Source organism: Electrona antarctica, assembly GCF_951216825.1.
Source record: "Electrona antarctica genome assembly, chromosome: 8".
Taxonomy (NCBI): Eukaryota; Metazoa; Chordata; class Actinopteri; order Myctophiformes; family Myctophidae; genus Electrona; species Electrona antarctica.
In genome coordinates, this window is record NC_136789.1 from 17,276,548 (window position 1) to 17,294,785 (window position 18,238).

General features: G+C 43.4%; 1 protein-coding gene across 2 annotated transcripts in view; it reads left to right on the top strand.

Annotated features, from left to right (window-relative positions):
- Window positions 1-18,238, top strand: part of LOC306928607 (serine/threonine-protein kinase TAO1-like) — a 41,951-nt gene that overhangs the window by 2,654 nt on the left and 21,059 nt on the right. For both annotated transcript variants that reach the window (XM_079508843.1, XM_079508844.1), the window contains exons 2-5: window positions 9,843-10,035; window positions 11,797-12,057; window positions 12,194-12,265; window positions 16,501-16,602. In XM_079508843.1, coding sequence (XP_079364969.1) covers window positions 11,926-12,057; window positions 12,194-12,265; window positions 16,501-16,602 — 306 coding nt within the window. In that variant the 5' untranslated portion in view covers window positions 9,843-10,035; window positions 11,797-11,925. The remainder of the gene's footprint in view (window positions 1-9,842; window positions 10,036-11,796; window positions 12,058-12,193; window positions 12,266-16,500; window positions 16,603-18,238) is intronic.

Here is an 18,238-nt window from a genome sequence, read left to right on the forward strand (position 1 = left end):
GCAGTGTGAAGTGAATCCCTGAATGAAAGATCTTGTTTCATGTTGATATCCATGCCCATCACTCTAGACTAGCTGACAGTTGACACACATAATTAGCTTGTCAGCTTAAATCACCTTTACGCTTTGCCACTCTGCCAAAGGTGAGGTGTCAAAAATCATATTAGAAATGCTTCAAAGTTACAACAATCAGAATCTAAACCAGCCTTTTTCAACTAGAAAGGTTGGCCAAATTGCGACTATGACATGATTCCAAGATACCTGTTATTTTGATGCAATATAACTAGGTGTCCCAAGTATGGCTGCACAATGTATGTATGTGTGTTGGTGTCATTGGCCATCTGTCAGTGTTGGAGGGCAGAAACGTCATGCATTCATGCAAAATAAAATGATCCAATTAGATGGGACCATAACCACATGAACCCTAGCATCCCGTCCCTATTCTGGGCATGTCATAATAGGTGAATATTCAGTGAATAGCTGATCTACAAGCTCAACACAGTGAGCTCGTAGAGTGTCACTGTCAGCTTTTATTTTCATGGGCTATTTGACGTACAACAAAGTATGAGGCTTAAGTGGTTAATCAGCACTGGATGTCCAAAGATAAAATCCTAACCCAATACAAAAACAAATTGAGTGATGTAAAATGAAAATGTGAACATAAACGAAGCCTTGATGTCGAAATTGAGGGAGTACATCTGTGCGGTATTATTTTACAGGTAAATGCTTTCAACTACGTTACTGCACAAAATGTGTCAAACCTTGGTGGGAAAAGAACAGGAAGCAGTGGTACAATGAACCTTTACCACCATCATCATTACCCCACAAGCAGAGAGTTCAATGGAAATGCTCAGTGGAACATTACTATTATATCCAACCCGATCTCACCCAAACACGGCGAAATAGCACGGACGTCACATTGCACTTCCGTACATTGACGCCTAGAAAACCCCAAAATCCATACATATACGACTACTGTTTTGACCGCGGCGAAGGCGTGGCTACGGTGGCTTTCACTAGTATTGTATGTACGGAATTGCCAATCTGAGCTATTTCACTGTTTGGGTGAGTTCGTGTTTGACAGTATTTACGATTCTGTGCTATTGGGTTTAACACTCGACACGGCAACTTGTGCGCCTTAGCGCGCTCTGTGGTGGCTCAAGTTCGGCAGAGACGGCGTCCCTCCTTCACAGTCTTATCTAACTATTTCAGTGTAATATGTACAGATTTTGGGGTTTTCTAGGCGTCTATGTACGGAAGTGCAATCCGTGCTATTTCACCGTGTTTGGGTGAGACCGGGTAGATTATATCACCATCAACAACCACACATTCATTGTGTAATTTTTCCCCTATCATGCAGCCTTAGTGCAACTGCCAACATGAAGTGATTTATTCCTTGTGTTATCCTTTTTTCCTCTTTTTCTTATTTTAAAGAAACGTACCTTTTGACTGTCCTTCATTCTTATCTCCCTCCTGTGATGACAGACTGGACAGCGCGGTATTTGCTTGTCATCCTGGTTTAACTACAGCACTTGTCTCACACATTGTGCACATACTGTTTGTTACAACACTGTTCAGGGATGGATGCAGATATGAAATGTGTATTATTCATTCATTGCACACAGCATGTAATAATGCCATATAGTTATAGGTCATTTTTTTCCCAGTATTTTGTGATCTAATGTCAGGCAGTACTGGTAAACAAATAAATAAGAACACAAAGGTAAATAAGATTTGGTCAAATGAGGCCGCAAAGGATCAAACAGGATTGTTGCGTCTTTGCCGGTTCCCACCTCTATGTTTGCTCTCCCATTCTAGCCACAGTCAGTCCAAGTCTAAAACCTCTGGCATGTTCTTTCTGAAATACTTGAAACATTCTCACCACAGAGTATAGGCCTATTCTTAGTAAGAGGCTTGAAGATTACAGGTTTTGGGGGGTGATTTTGAGATTCAGGTTTTGAAGAGACCGACAGTAAATGGTGTAAATTGTTGGCTTAACTCCTGTCTTTTCTGATCGGATGACTTTCTACACTGGTCTTGAAGCCTGAGAATCAACTACATTAGCCTGCTTAGTGCTTATTAGTAGGGTTTCTTCACAGTAGGGGGCCTAGGGTCCGCCTAGGGTGGCTATTTGGCGAGAATAAAATCAATAAATAAATACCGGTAGTAGTAATAGGGCATAGCATTGGCGGCCATTTTCTGATTCCATCGATCCAGACCCCATTCATTTTTCACAAAGATTTCCAAAAATATGTATATCAATTTAAGCTTAGAATCAAGCCATCCAGGGTTCCGGTGAATCATGACCATAATCATTTTATTCGGCATCCAGGTCCTCGAGAATCATAAAGCATTAGATTCTATGAAAAATATTTAAGTATTTGTTTTGCGGTTTACTTTTTTCCCCCTTCCTTCACAAATGTATGGTCACGATTCACCCGAAAATGAGTTGTAAGCGTGTAGATTGTGCTTTTGTGTGACACACACACACACACACACACACACACACACATTTTGCCATTTGCCAATAGGGATTCTCTTTGGCATGGAAAGTTTGGGAACACCTGGCCTAATGGTTGACTCTGTTGCTCTACAGTACAGCCTGTGTGTGAGAGAGAGAGACACACACACACACACACACACAGTGTGCGCGCACGTGCATGACTGCGTGCGTGTGCAAGAGAGAGATTTATCCCAGAGAGAGGAGTTAATGCAGGAAACGGTATGGATTAAATCCGCTTACTCGTCACTCTCTCCATTCCTCTCCTCTTATCATCATATCCATAGTGCCACAATCTGATGTGTTGTTTTTGTTGACATCAGGTTGGCTAGAGAGAGCTTTCGCTTTCTATGCTCTACGAAAGCCACCACAATCTGTAATCGGCCTGGAAAACAATGGAGTCCTCATGGCTTCACCCTCAAGCTTAGGGGCCATTGCATGCACAGTATGTGAGGCCTTTAAGAAACGGCACATGAACGGCTGTGTTGGGCGCGATTCATACTCCTATTTTAGAGCCGAATAAAAGTCGGTTCGGCTCTGTAGAGCCTACAATGTGACGTCATTTGAGGTTCGGGGGGAGGGTACCGTCCTAAAGTCGGCTCTTCGGTGCTACTGAAAATTTCTGACGAGCCGCACAGCGGTAAAATAGGAGTATGAATCGGCACTTGCAAGTTTTGCAGTCTGTATCTTTAGGGCATGTTTGACAGTGATGCATTCTGCATGGTGTTGTTGGTGGTGATGTGTATCTTTAGGGCATGTTTGACTGTGATGCATGGTGGTGTTGGTGGTGGTGTGTGAACAAATTGTGATGTTGCACTGGCTGACCAGTAGGACATGAGGGCGATTCTAAATTTAATTGTGATTGGTCGATTATGTAATATTTGTGACGGCCCTAAAAGAGATACAATTAGTGCTGCAACTATCAATTATTTTGTTTGACAGTTTTACTGCGGAATTAATTAATCCTCGTTGACTGCCTAGATTTCACTAACCTTTGAAGAACCACCGCGCCGACATCATCCTTCCTTTTCATGAAAATCCGCTTTAAATGATATTGTCGTAGTGTTGGAAAAATAATCCTATGTGGCGATCAACAACAACAGAGTGGAGGAGGAACGCCCGCGCTGCATGCCACCGCCACCATTAGAATCTATTGGGCCTCAATTTCCCAGAACCCTTTGCATGCCAGTGCGACTGAAAGTTTTGCGGTGACGTCACCTATCCCACTGTCCGATGATAAACCCCTCTTAGTTAAAACCTATTAAAAACGCGAATTAAACAATGAAAAACGTAACTCGTGTATTAACTCGTTATTGGGAGGGAAGCTGTTCTACAATCAATTAACTTGTGTAAGTGTAACTCGTGAATGGGAGGGGAAGTGTTAACGATTATTCTATTGGTTACTGTACGTTTTCAAATTTCAATCGTTCTTTGTTTTACTTTCGTCAACAAATTGATGTCTAGAAATTGTAATACATGTTTTATAATGGAATCCGTTATGTATTGGAATGGACTAAATCGACTGGTCTGTTTAACCACTGCTGAAGCCCTACCACTGTATACTTGGTTGTACAACGTGTCGTGCAAAGATATCAAAATAGCCAATCTACAAGCGAACAACACGCTGCAAGCTTACAGTAGAGCTGCTCCCATTTGAGAGTGTACAACTGGAACCAAATCAGTTACGGTGGTCGTGAAAATGTAGAGGTTGAGATTGAGAACCACCATACTGGTGGTCTGCTGTGGCATGATGACTTCATACTGTGACCGATGGTGGGTACATAAGCTACAGTAAGACAGTCATGCCATGCATCAGGCGTCAGCCTGGCAGAGTTTGTGTGTGTCATCGGGTGCAGGCCTACTTCTGTGCACATGCGTGTCGGCTGTGTGTACACATATTGGATAACTCGAACACAGGGTATGTCTGCTGTATTGATGTGGTGTATGTGTTGTTCACTGCCTACTAACACAGCCTATATAGAAGTTTGCCGGAATATGAGGCATATGTTCTGCACTGATGTGGCATGCTTGTGACCGTGTGTATGTGATGGTGAGCATTTATAACAAGGATTAGCACATGTCGGAGTCTACATTTTGTCATTACGCTCTGTTCTGTGGGTAAGATGTAAATTACCCCGGAGGCAGATGGTTTGCGAGACGTAGCTCAGCATGTTCACATATCAGGGCTCCTATCTATGACCAAAGAAGGGGGCCACAGAATTAGGAAAAACAACAAGTTATTTCTTAGTCAGGGCGAAGGCCCTGTGGCAGACCATATAGAGCCAAAGTAGAACTAGGATTATTTGATGGAACTACAGTCCAATTTGGATGAATAACCATTGTTTCTATTCGAGATGCTTTGTATTTCAATTAAATGTATTTAAGAATACTTTTACCACTCAACCCTGTGTCTTGGGTTAGGTAGGTCATATTATGGAGGATTCAATGAGCTGACTAGATGCTCTAAGACTCTAAGTAAATCAAACATCTACTGATGCACAAACCTGGACACATCAACAGTGTTGTAATCTGCCCATTATATGATGAATTAACACATTTATTATGCCCATTTATATATGATCAATTAAGACATTTATTATTTTGTAAAATGATTTTGTGTTAACCGTATGTTGTGTCCTATAAGTCCCATGTGTCATGCTCTGGTGCATGACACATAAATAAAGTATCTGTATCTATCTCTGGAATCATGGATGTTTTTGGGTCTTGCAACAGACACCCTCCTCCAGGCGACTCGACCAAGGCTGATCAGACCCCGAGTTAGGGGCTCTCGAGTCGCACCGAGGCTGAGTTTAAACCCTCCTTGCAGGTTTTACTGCAGTCTGTAGCTTTTGGTTCCTCCTCACGGAAGAGGTGGTTTGGGCTGCCAACCCTCTCCACCCCAGGTTGCAGTCTCTCCGCCCGTCCTCTGTCTCTAGATGCCACCACACTCTTTGTGGTCGCCACCCAATCTGTTCCTGGTTTTCATTTAGTACTCTCACTCCCAGAGTCTTTCAGTAAACAAAACATCTACTGACGCACAGACTTGGACACATCATCAGTGTTATCTAACATCTAACAGTAATATCATCTCCAAAATGGACACTACCACAATGGTCTGGCATTTAATTTTCACCCGAAAAGCGTCTTCTCCTGTTTCATCATGTCACTCTGTTTGTTTGGCAGCTGAGGAGACCGGGACAACATTATTAGTTTTAGTGTTTGACACAGAGACCAACACGTCTTGAACACGTCTTATGCACAGCTTCTTCCAGAAGGACATGAGGATAATTTCTTTGCCTATAATTTCTTTGCCTACAATAGAGGACTGTACAGTAGTTTTAAAGTGGTTTTTTTAGGTGCTAGCCCCTCCTATGTCCAGCTTTGTGTGTTTGTGTAGTGTACCACTTTTTATTGGCCAGTATTGTGTGTTTGTGTGTACCACCACTTCCACCTAGTGATGATTTGATTGGCTGAGCATGAAATGTGATGTATGACGATAAGAGCGCCCCAAACTTCACACAAGTGTGATTACCCCCCCCAATGAAAGTAGGTTCAGCCCAAGGGGAAAGATCTGTGTTCAACAATGTGTTGGATGAGCACATCCAGACTGGCCATAGCCAGCCTAGAGCAGTGGTTCTCAAATGTTTTGGGTGGTCCGCAGATGATTCGTTTATTTGTGAATTGTGCAACATTGTTTTCTCACTCAATAATAAACAAACCAACACACAGTATATGTGCATGTATACAGGGTGTCTGCATATTTCTAAAGTGACATTTTAAGGACCTTTGAAACCCTTTAATACCAAATAGTCAACAAATATTACATAAGAAAGAAAAACTATTTTCACTATTTATCTGTGGTACCGAGTCAAACAAAAATGTAATGCCTCAACTCCTACAATTGCAAGTGCTTGTCAGGGTGGGGGGGTCCCCAATTCAAATATGATTATTTCGCAGCCCTGAAAAGTTTGGGAACCCTTTGCCTAAGGGATTATAAATTCACAAACTGATTTAAAAAACATTTATGTATTATTTATTAAATATTGAGTTCCTTGGCCTGCTTGTGTGAGAAATCTGATGCTGATCGGTGTAGTGAATTGCGAGATGAGCCATGGAGCGAGACATACCGGTAGTCTGAATGTAGATGAGCCATGGAGCGAGACATACCGGTAGTCTGAATGTACTGTAATGATGGACATGGAGCGAGACATACCGGTAGTCTGAATGTACTGTAATGATGGACATGGAGCGAGACATACCGGTAGTCTGAATGTACTGTAATGATGGACATGGAGCGAGACATACCGGTAGTCTGAATGTACTGTAATGATGGACATGGATCGAGACATACCGCTAGTCTGAATGTACTGTAATGATGGACATGGAGCGAGACATACCGGTAGTCTGAATGTACTGTAATGATGGACATGGAGCGAGACATACCGGTAGTCTGAATGTACTGTAATGATGGACATGGAGCGAGACATACCGGTAGTCTGAATGTACTGTAATGATGGACATGGAGCGAGACATACCGGTAGTCTGAATGTACTGTAATGATGGACATGGATCGAGACATACCGCTAGTCTGAATGTACTGTAATGATGGACATGGAGCGAGACATACCGGTAGTCTGAATGTACTGTAATGATGGACATGGAGCGAGACATACCGGTAGTCTGAATGTACTGTAATGATGGACATGGAGCGAGACATACCGGTAGTCTGAATGTACTGTAATGATGGACATGGAGCGAGACATACCGGTAGTCTGAATGTACTGTAATGATGGACATGGAGCGAGACATACCGGTAGTCTGAATGTACTGTAATGATGGACATGGAGCGAGACATACCGGTAGTCTGAATGTACTGTAATGATGGACATGGAGCGAGACATACCGGTAGTCTGAATGTACTGTAATGATGGACATGGAGCGAGACATACCGGTAGTCTGACTGTACTGTAATGATGGACAGGCTTTTATTATATCCCTTCCCTATATATATACATACATTGCACACAACCCCAAAACATTTCCATCACATGCCCTGCCTAGACACATAAAGATTGAGGGAGGTTCATACAATAATTAGGGCATGCCTCCTGGCGAAGGTCTGCAATCTACTGCATGTACCTTTCTAGCAATGTGGCCCATAGGGCAGGAGCCTATTTTGGTAGCATGAGCATCGCGAGGAAGGTTGATGTACATGGACTGCATTTATATGGCGCTTTTCTCCAAAGCTTTATGTTACAATGTACTTTACATTCACCCATTCACACACAGATGGCGGGGGAAACCATGCAAGGCACCGACCTGCTCATCGGGAGCAGTTAGGGGTTCAGACAGTGTCTTGCTCAAGGACACTTCGACACTTTTCCAGGAGGAGCTGGGAATCAAACATCCTGAGCCACTGCCGCCCTGTACAAGTACAAGTACACCCCTAGACTAGTTAGTTAGTTAGTTAGTTTCATTTATTGTCCACGTGTGGAAATTTGTCTTCGGTGACGTTAGTAGTATCGTCACATGGACTTTCCCCCAATTCTATCTTTGATACTGACTGCCAAGAACGGAGGCATTGGGTCCAATTATTATAGTCTTTTGTATGACCTGGCCGGGAAATTGAACCTTGATCTTATATCTTAAATTTATACTGTGAAGGGGCAAGTTAACTAGTGCGTTATGTCTCACCTATTCATTAGGCTCCTTGCCTTTACCCAGCATGGTGGAACAAAATGTACACAAACTACTGTGGTAAAAAACAGGTTTACAATCCATTTCTTGAACTCTCTGTTTGTTGTGATTTGTCGTGCGCAAGGTGCACATGTTCGTGCTCGTTCCTCCCTTCCAGATCCGTCTTGTGACTCAGTTGTGTGTGTGTGTGTGTGTGTGTGCGTGTGTGTGTGTGTGTGTGTGTGTGTGTGTGCGTGTGTCAGCTGATTTAGTTATCTAGTCCATTATAAGCCTACACATACAGTACTCTGCTTATTTTCATTTCGGTGCCCCTCCCCATTCTAAATTTCTTGTAAGGACAAGAAACAAAAGGCCAGTATGATGGCTTTGATGGTTTCACACTGCAGAGCATTAAAACAGACATTAAATTCTCGTACAACTGAATGCAATGGTGCTCCTCCGTCCCTATGTATTATATATAATATTATCAAATATTATATTGGAGTGAAATTTTAATTTATTTTCAGCAGTGTCTTTCTTCCTTTCAGTTGAAATACCTTTGTTTGGCACAGATCACTGACCTCTGGGGTCACGCAGCCGTTTGGAGAAGTCTTGCTCAGAAGGGTGTGTGTGTGTGTGTGTGTGTGTGTGTGTGTGTGTGTGCATGGAGACACACGCATGGATCAATGCTCTATAGCGTTGCAGAATTGTTTCAAGAAGTGTTAATCGAATGAAGAAATCGAAGGAAATATTGTGTGCATGCGTGCGTATAGACACAAACACTTGTCTTTCTTTCATCATGAGGCATCACAAAAGACACACACACACACACACGGCTTACTTGTGCATGCCACATCAATAAACGAAAACATTGTTTGCACATACTGTACTACATACAGTACACAGATTGCTGCGGCCCTCAATCATTTAATTATAGCCTCTCCAACACGCATGGACACACACACACACACACACACACACACACACACACACACACACACACACACACACACACAGCCCTCATTAATATAGACAACAGGCCAACAGTAGACATTAAATCAATCCTGTGATAGGATTATTTACATTTCCCAGTTAGTCCGGTAGCCTAATTGCCGCAAGGTTGTTCTGAACTGAAGTACTTTTGATGACTCGAGACTTTCAAGGTTGGTGTGCAATCAGCGAGTTATCCTCCAGAGTCTAGTCGTGGCTAGTGTATACTTTTGGTCATAGACTAGTTGCTACGGTTTTATGTGGTTGGTTTTTGGTTTCTCCAATGCTACTGTAGTGGTAAAAGTGTTTGAGACACTTTGGAATGAAAAATGCTTGGCTATTTGTGATGTAGCTATTACAGTGTTTCTCAAGCTTTTTCATGGATGGATCCCCATTTGAAAATATATGCCAGGGACCCCCATAAGAGAAGATTGTTATGGCTCTAGCACAAACATTTTAATCTCAAGGACCCCCAGTTTGACATGCATTTGCTATGGACCACCATTTTATGACATTTCTATCTCTGGAAATTTATATCGTAAAATCAATATTAATTTAACTCTGAGTGTACAAATGGACGTTCCATTTGTACACACTCTGAGTTACAGATCCATTAGGTTCCCTTTGGTTCCTGTATACGTTTTATAATTCATATTTTTCTTTTTATCTTTGTGTCCAGTTGCAGTTGGTGGCCCCGGATAGAGGATAGGCTACACATCTCATGGCGGAAATTGATTCCAAGGACTAGTTGACTGAGTTGGACCGCTTGGAGATCCTGGGTGCTTGGGGACCCTACCTACAGCATCGCAGGATCCGAATCTTTCCCCAGTTTGGAGAAATCTCCGACGTACCAAAGGAAAGCTACCGGAAAGGTGAGTGAAGCCTGTGCATTGCCTTTTTGAAAGCATACAGTATAAGCGTATTATGTAGCATTGTTTGAGTGTGGCAGGGCAACCTTTGCCACACCTTAATTTTGTAGAGGCAACCTTTGTGCCGAACAGACAAGAAAATAAAGATATGTTAATATACTCTCAGGGGTCATCGATCAATATGTCCGTACATGGACAAATGTGCCTGTGGCAAATACTTGGTCTTGTCCGTTTACACATCATTATAATGATCTTATTTTGATCATAAGACCCAATTACTGAATGTCAAGAATATATGACACTGATTTATGACACTACGACACATAAGGAGTCCAATGGCACTAGTGGTTGTCAAACGTTTTATTTGCAAGGACCCCCATAACTCTGAGCGTGTAGAAAATGAACACTATTTGAACACTCAGAGTTAAGAGCTACTCCTGAATGACCATAACAGGTCATTCAGGGCTAGCTCTTTATGTGTTTCTGGTAATATTAGTGTCTGCTCATTTTGTATGTCTGTGGCAAAAATTACATTTTACAAAAATGTCCACAACAAGCCAGCATGGTGATGACCCCTGTGTCCTTTCCCTCTGTTCACAGTATTATGATAGGCAGCTCACTCCCTTGCAACTGTGTACTTGTATTCATACTCTGGGAAGTGTGTAACGGTAACCTATATTATATTAGCCTGGCACTGGCCAGACTGATCACGTGTGTACACAAACGTTCCCCACGATATCGGTCCGGACTTCGGCCCATAGGAGACGAGTATTAGTGGGCGAGATTACTTAACCTTTACAAACTCCTTCAGCCAATCAGCGTAACAAAAAATAATAAATAAATAAATACGAGGTCCCCATATATACCTATGACATAATAATTCTGTTGATACAGACGTATTGATGATACAAATAGTTTTGACTGTTCAATATCGCGCGCAGCCATTACTCTAGACAATTACGCAGCAACAACACCTCATCACCCTGTTGTCCCTTCACTATAAATTGTCTCCCTTTTACCTCCCAATGCTCACATTTTACCCAGGTTGTTAACAGGAACTAGGTGTAACTTAACATGGGAGAGAGCAAGGCTGCAAGTGAACGAGAGAGAGAGAGCCAAGGGTGGCGGGGGGTTGAATGACGCCTGGCGGTCAGTCGGAGCTTGGAGGCCCCCCTGAGGGTGGACGCCCGTTTCAATTGAAACTGGTGAAACATAGCAAAGGCCTCCTATGCTGCTGAGCAAACAAACTTTTGTATTTTTGCAGGGAAATACTGCCCGAGGGCTGCTGAACTAGCTATAAATCTGTGCCGAAAAGCGCCTACTGCACCCCAGCCCCCCCCCCCTGCTGAGGAAGTGTGTGTGTGGGGGGGCTTTATGTTTCATCTCTTATCTGTCTGTCCTTGCCCCTTTCATGACTATATATGGTTACTTACTTCTTCCCCCACTGATTGTACTTGGAGCGGCAGTGGCTCAGGGGTAGAATGACCGGATGGGAAATGCATGCGAGGTTCCCAGTTTGAACCTGGGCTCCCCCAGAGTTAGTGTCGAAGTGTCCTTGAGCAAGACTCTGAACCCCTAATTGCTCCCGATGCGCAGGTTGGGGCCTTGCATGGTTTCCTCTGGCATCGGTGTGTGAATGGGTGAATGTAATGCACAATCTATGTAAAGTGCCTTGGATAAAGGCGCTATATAAATGCACCATTTACCATTTACTTGTAGCTTATATTTAGTTTTTCAAATACCCTTTTTTTTCTTTGTGCCTAGGTCCCCATGTCCTGGTTCCTTTGGCAGCTCCATTTCTGCAGATGAAGCGTCAGCTGCTGTGGCGTAGCTCAGCACCCAGATAGTCCCCTCTCCCCCTCTTGCGGGTGCCAAGGGACTCCACTACCCAGGATGCCCACCTCTGTACGGGCGGGCAGCCTCAAGGATCCGGAGGTGTCGGACCTCTTCTTCAAAGATGACCCAGAGAAGCTCTTCTCCGACCTCCGTGAGATCGGACATGGCAGCTTCGGAGCGGTCTACTTCGTACGTTTAGTTTTCTATGTTCACTTAGCCCTGGCATACGGTAAAAGGGGGGCGGGGGGTAGTGTGCACAAGGGAATTGACTTCGCAGGACTTTGAGTTTGGTATATATATTACGTGTTCTTTCTGTGTGTTGTAGGCGCGGGACGTGCGGACCAACGAGGTGGTGGCCATTAAGAAGATGTCTTACAACGGAAAGCAGTCCAATGAGGTGAGGCTGCAGTAGCACTGTGCACAACACATTACACTCTGTGTTCATTTTACTCAGAGGCCCCTTTTTCACCGGGGTTGAACCGGCTCCGTTCTTTTTTCCCCCGCTTAATTTTGAACCAAATTAATTAATTGGTTTAGATCCCTAAAAGTTGGTTCGGAACTGGAACCAAAGAATACTTCTTCTTGCCTTGAAGTGGGAACCAAAGTGGATGTGTCACTATTCAGGTTGGAAGATGCAGATGTGATATAAAGTTTATAAACCATCATTAAAAAAAAGAACGGAACCAGTTCTAGAACCAAAGTTCTTTTGGTGGAAAAGGGGCCAGAGTGTACAAATGAACCCATAATGGACACCAAATGGACATAAGGGTCAATTTGGTTCCATTTGTATGCTCTGGAGTTAAATCAACAAAATGTCACAAATCGCATCAGAACTACCATTCGTTGCTGTCGGGAGGAAACCACTTAACTCAATTTTTAAGGTTTTAGATATTTCTTCTTGCATACATCAGTGCTATTGAACACCCTTTACAGCTGTATGTTGTTTCAAAATATTGAACCAATGGAAAGTAGTAAAAATCGTTTTGGACAAACCTCTTAACTCCATTGGACCGTCAAACTGTCTGCTAAAGCATCTAACTGCACCCCTCTCATGATGCAAGTAGTCACAACACCAACTTTGATGAGGCACTTTTGCTTTGTTTTGAAAAAACAAAGCAGGTTTCCTTAATTTCCTGAAAAACGAACATTTTGGAGTTGGTTTCTTCCAGACAGCAGACATATGCAAATATGTGTTTTGGACATTGTTATTTTAGTCTCTTCAACAAATGAAGGCCATCACTAATCTGGATAAATTTGAAACCACATATTTGTCTCTCTTTTTGTGACTCATCATCCACATTAATCTGGTGTTTTCCTCCACCAAAAAAAAAAAAAAACCTTTCCAAAAAGCCAATCTCATTATGAGCCCAAACACACATACAAATTTGTCCTACTGCTCATCTCTCCATTACTACTTGTTTTACCAGTAAGACGCCCTGAGGGTGAGAATCAAGGGCGAGGTTGCTTCTCACCCTCAGGGCGTCTCACTGGTAAAAACTGAAACAGAGCTTCTTAATAAATTGAGAAGCAGGAGTTAAACTATTAATCTGGTGTCAGTCAGGTCAGATGGAGAGTTGCTGGCCGGCTCCGTATATGTGCGGTCTCCACACTCTCACAGAGGAGATTTCCCCCGAGCGGCGCCGGCTAGCGCCGGCGTCCTCCGTGAGACTCTGGCGGTGGCGCCGTTTCTGCTCTCTGCTCAGCCTGCACCGGCTTGCAGCGGCGTCCTCCGTGAGACTCTGGCGGTGGCGCCACTGCTACGCTCTGCTCAGGCAGCGACGGCGCTTGTCGGCTGTCTCCTCCGTGAGAGTGTGGAGGTCGTGCTGCTGGGGCAGATCGGCGCGTGCCGCCTGGGTGACGGCAGACTGCTGGGCGAGTGCTGTCTGCTAGGCTAATTTGAGCCGCAATCTTTTTATAAGTCAGCTGAAACGTTAATATTGTAACCGCGAGGCAGCGACGATTTTGTTATAGTTAACATTTTGTACTTTTGCCAGCACTGCTAAGGCTTAGCTATATGTTCACACGGGAAGCCCGGATCAGATTGGTTTCATCAAGTCTGAAAAGCAAGAAACCTGATTAACTTTGTTAATCGGATTTTAACCACATTCCTAGGTGGTTTGAAATGCGATTCAAATCCGATTTAGAAAATGGCTGATCCACAAGCCTGCAACAATGTGGCATCATGACGTGCTGTGAGCTTGTAGATCAGCTACTTTTGCCGATGTTTGAATACACAAAACTGATCTGATCACTTGCAAATAACAGGGTGCTGTGGACTGTCGGTCCTAAAGATAAGATTTGAGAAACGAATGTGATGTGAGCTATACAGCCTGAACAAGGCCTAAGTAGCTGTGTTTCCCATTTAATATCCCTCTCAAAAGCAACAAAACACATTCTGCTCTTTTTATTCTGTTTACTCACGGTAGCTCAGGAAGTAATGACAGCTTCTAGACAATGATTTGTGGACAGACTTGGTGTGAGTCAAGCTCACCAGTAGCTTTGTGTGTTGTTGGCACAGTGGTTTTCATGCAGCCAGTACTCGGGGAAACACTATATTTATAATCACTGTCTAGAACTCTATATTTAGAATCTTCGTACAGTAAAACATTTACCTCTCAGTTCGGGAAACGGGTCTGGCTTAACCATGCTGTCAGTCAGGTCGAAGACATTTCAAACAACAGGAGAGACAACAAAGCAATCATTCTTTGGATAAACAGGAAATGCAGGTACCGTATTTGAATTGTAACGCCGACAAGGATCTTTTTTCAACCGTACTGCATTTTCTTCACGCCATGGACTATATACATCATCAATTTAGCGTAGGATTGTACATGTACACGTGATGGTATATTGTTTAGACTGACACTAGGTTCTTCTTGGTTCACTGCACTCATGATCCTAGTTTACTGAGGCACTACTTCACTGACTCTCTGCATTTGATGTATTGTGTTTACTATGCTAGTCGCTCTAGTTCAGAGCGTCTACATTAGGGAGCCTGGCAAATCTTTGTGTGATAGCATTTTACTTTGTTCTTTTGCATGAACCACTTCAACCCTGTAGTATCCCTATTCTGAGGGGAACATTAGCCAAAAATAGACAAGCTTGTACATACTAGTCTATTTTCCGTGATGAGGTTTGTTGTTGAAGGGAAAAAAAGAGCAGACCAAGTACAGAGCCAAGGGTCAAGTTTACTAAGTATTGAGGGTTTATAAGTGGTTAGATTAACATAAATCCAACATAATAATAGAAAATACTGCGTACATTTTTTTTAAAAATTATTCACCCAACACTGATAAATGGGAATTATGAAAAAGTTTAATCTGCAACACTATTTTATTACAACTAGACCTGTACGTGCCCGTCGGCCACCGGCCTACTTGGGAACGATGCAACTTGGGAACCTAATGTATACGTTGTCATAGCACCTGTTTTAACTGTCAGCCGGTGTCCCACATGGAGATCTGTGTATAGGTGCTGCCACACTATCGAAAGAGCTGCGCACGTTCTCGGCTGCGCGCAGCTTAAATTCCGAGTTTTTAGGAGAGCGTTTCCGGGAATCTGGCCGTCGCGCAAAAAGTCCGCGGAGGTGGAGCTTCTTTTCCATCCACCAGCTGTCTAAAAATTTAAGCTGCGCGCAGCTTAAGAGTTAAGAAGTGCGCAGCTTAAGACCGTTTTGCGCTAAGGTGTGGAGACGGTGTATGTGCTTGTGTGTGAAGACTGCAAAGTGTACTTGGCAATCAATTCGGCCCACTGGCAGAGCCTGATTGGTTGAGCCTCAATTGGCTGAGGCAGAGGCTGGACATTGCACAGGTGAAAGGAGTTGGCCTCATTAGGCCCACTGGCAGAGCCTGGCCCAGGTGAAAGGAGTTGGCCTCATTAGGCCCACTGGCAGAGCCTGACCAGAGCCTTTTGTTCTGGAGAACCGTGGGTCCGACCGACTCGATACCTGGCACTGCACTCCCTGTGGGGGTGTGGAACGCGTGTGTCGAATGTGAAGTCGGTGGGTCAAACGGTTCTAGAGTTGGGTGCATTACAACCGTACACACACGTATGCACGTGGCGCATTTATAGTAGGATATCTAGTGGGAGCCCTGCTTCACTTCTCTCTCTCTCTCTCTCGGCTAAGGTGTCTGTGGCCGGAAAAACGTTGAAGACCCTTGATGTAGCACAAAACACTATCTACTATTTCCCGAAAATAGCACGTCACAAGCTTGTAGATTTGCCATTTTTGCCATTCTTTATGCAAATATTTTGCATACAGTCAGTGAAATGTGGTATCTGCCATTTAACCGGCATTATAAGTATCAGGAGCCGTGGGCAATCATTGCTATTGTGTTTGTTCACTAACAGGGCCCTGTCTCTCCAGCTCTTTAGTAAACAGAAAAAGCATTTTTGGTTTGGGATACCAATTTAGTCCAATGAATCAGGTGGGAGAACTCTTACAGGTGAAATTGGAAGTGATAAAACATAATAACAGGCAGACAAAATGGGACCTGGAACACTATAAAACTGAAACTGAAAATGGGTTTTCTCTCCGGATGGGATGAAATTGGCAACGCTCCTGAAAAAGCATTTTCTGCATAGTGAACCAACAAACAACACATCTCACTTCAACTCCATTTCTCCTAACAGAAATGGCAGGACATCATCAAGGAGGTGAAGTTTCTCCAGAGGATTCGACATCCCAACAGTATAGAATACAAGGGCTGCTACCTCCGTGAACACACAGCATGGGTAAGACAACAACTTGTCATGGTAGCTTGGTTACAACCGAAACAGACTTCCTCTTCAAAATAAGAGGCACTTGTAATGATTAGTTGTCTCCACCAGGCCGAAGGCATGGGGAGAGAGTATGTTTTGCACTCCGTCCGTGTGTGTGTCCGTCCGTCCTTCCGTCCTTCCGTCCGTCTGTGAACAGCTAATCTCCAGCACCGTTAACCCGGTCGATGCCAAACTTTGCACACACACTCCCTGGATGCCAACGATGAACCTCTGCCCCACATTTTCCAGAACGGCCTGTTATAGCGCCACCATGAGGCAGCTTCTCACATTTTTTTACCTAAAACTGCACCGATCTGCGTGAAACGTTGCATGCACACCCCCTAGAGGCTAAGGACAAACCTTTGACCTGCATTTTCCGCATCTGCCTTTTATAGCGCCACCAGGAGGCCGACTTTTGTAAAACACATTTTTTGATATTACTCCTCCAGATTCTGTCCAAAAATCTCACAAATCGTTACACAGTATCTCTATGGTCATGTGCTCAAGTCGGATCTGTCCGATATTTCATATTCCATCCTAATTGGCTATAATTGGCTTTCACAGTTTGCAAGATTGCCCCGTTTTGAACAAAAGCCTCAAATCATGAACGCAGCATGCAATTTACGTGAAATCTTTCACACATTTTCTTACTAGGCTGAGGAATATATCCCACCCTTTTCACATTGGAATGGTATAGCGCCACCAACAGGTTGATTTTTGCAAAACACATTTTTGGAACAAAATGCCTCAAATCATCCAATTACCATCAAAGGCGTATGAAGAAATTGCACCCTTTTCACATTGGCCTATTATAGCGCCACCAGGAAGCCACAACCTGACCTGCCCTGGTGGAGACCTGTGCCCAGAAGGGCACTTTTTCTAGTTACTTTCTAAGTCTACTTACAGGACGTAGATAGACATTTGTAGTATGTGACACCAGAGCGGGTAGGCTTTAAGAGCATTTTGAGCAACTTCCGAGCAACATTTATTTTGACCATGCATGCGCACCTGGCACTGTGCACCCCTCCTAATAACAAACTCATTGCATCCCAGCTGGCTTTTGGATAGATTTTGATTGGTTGTCAAATATTTCTATTGTTTCAAATCACTCTGAAAGTGATTCAAATGATATCGTTTACGAGTTACGACTATAGTTATCATTATAGTTGTGTGGTGTGTACACTGCCATTCGTTTTTTGAGGGGCGCTACCCCCCCTTATACTCGGCTATAGTGTAGATTTTCGTCTTACACAAACATTAAATTCCCATTGACAATGAATGGAGAATTTACGTCATATGTGGACGAGTAAATCGGCTATTTTTGTCCTACACAAAGATTAAATTCCCATTGACAATGAATGGATGATGTACGATGATAAGAGCGCCCCTCACTTCACACGGGTGTGATATATATCATCATGCTTGGTGCCAATAGTGCTTAAGACTCAACGTAGCCCTAAGTCAAACCCTAGACCTTTTACAAAAGTGAAGATCACCAAAGCCTCTGGGTCTCACAAACATAGTAGTACAAAGGCATACACACTCGCACACTAAATAAATGTATAATGCCATAATATTTGTATAACAATGGTATATCTCCATCTAGCAT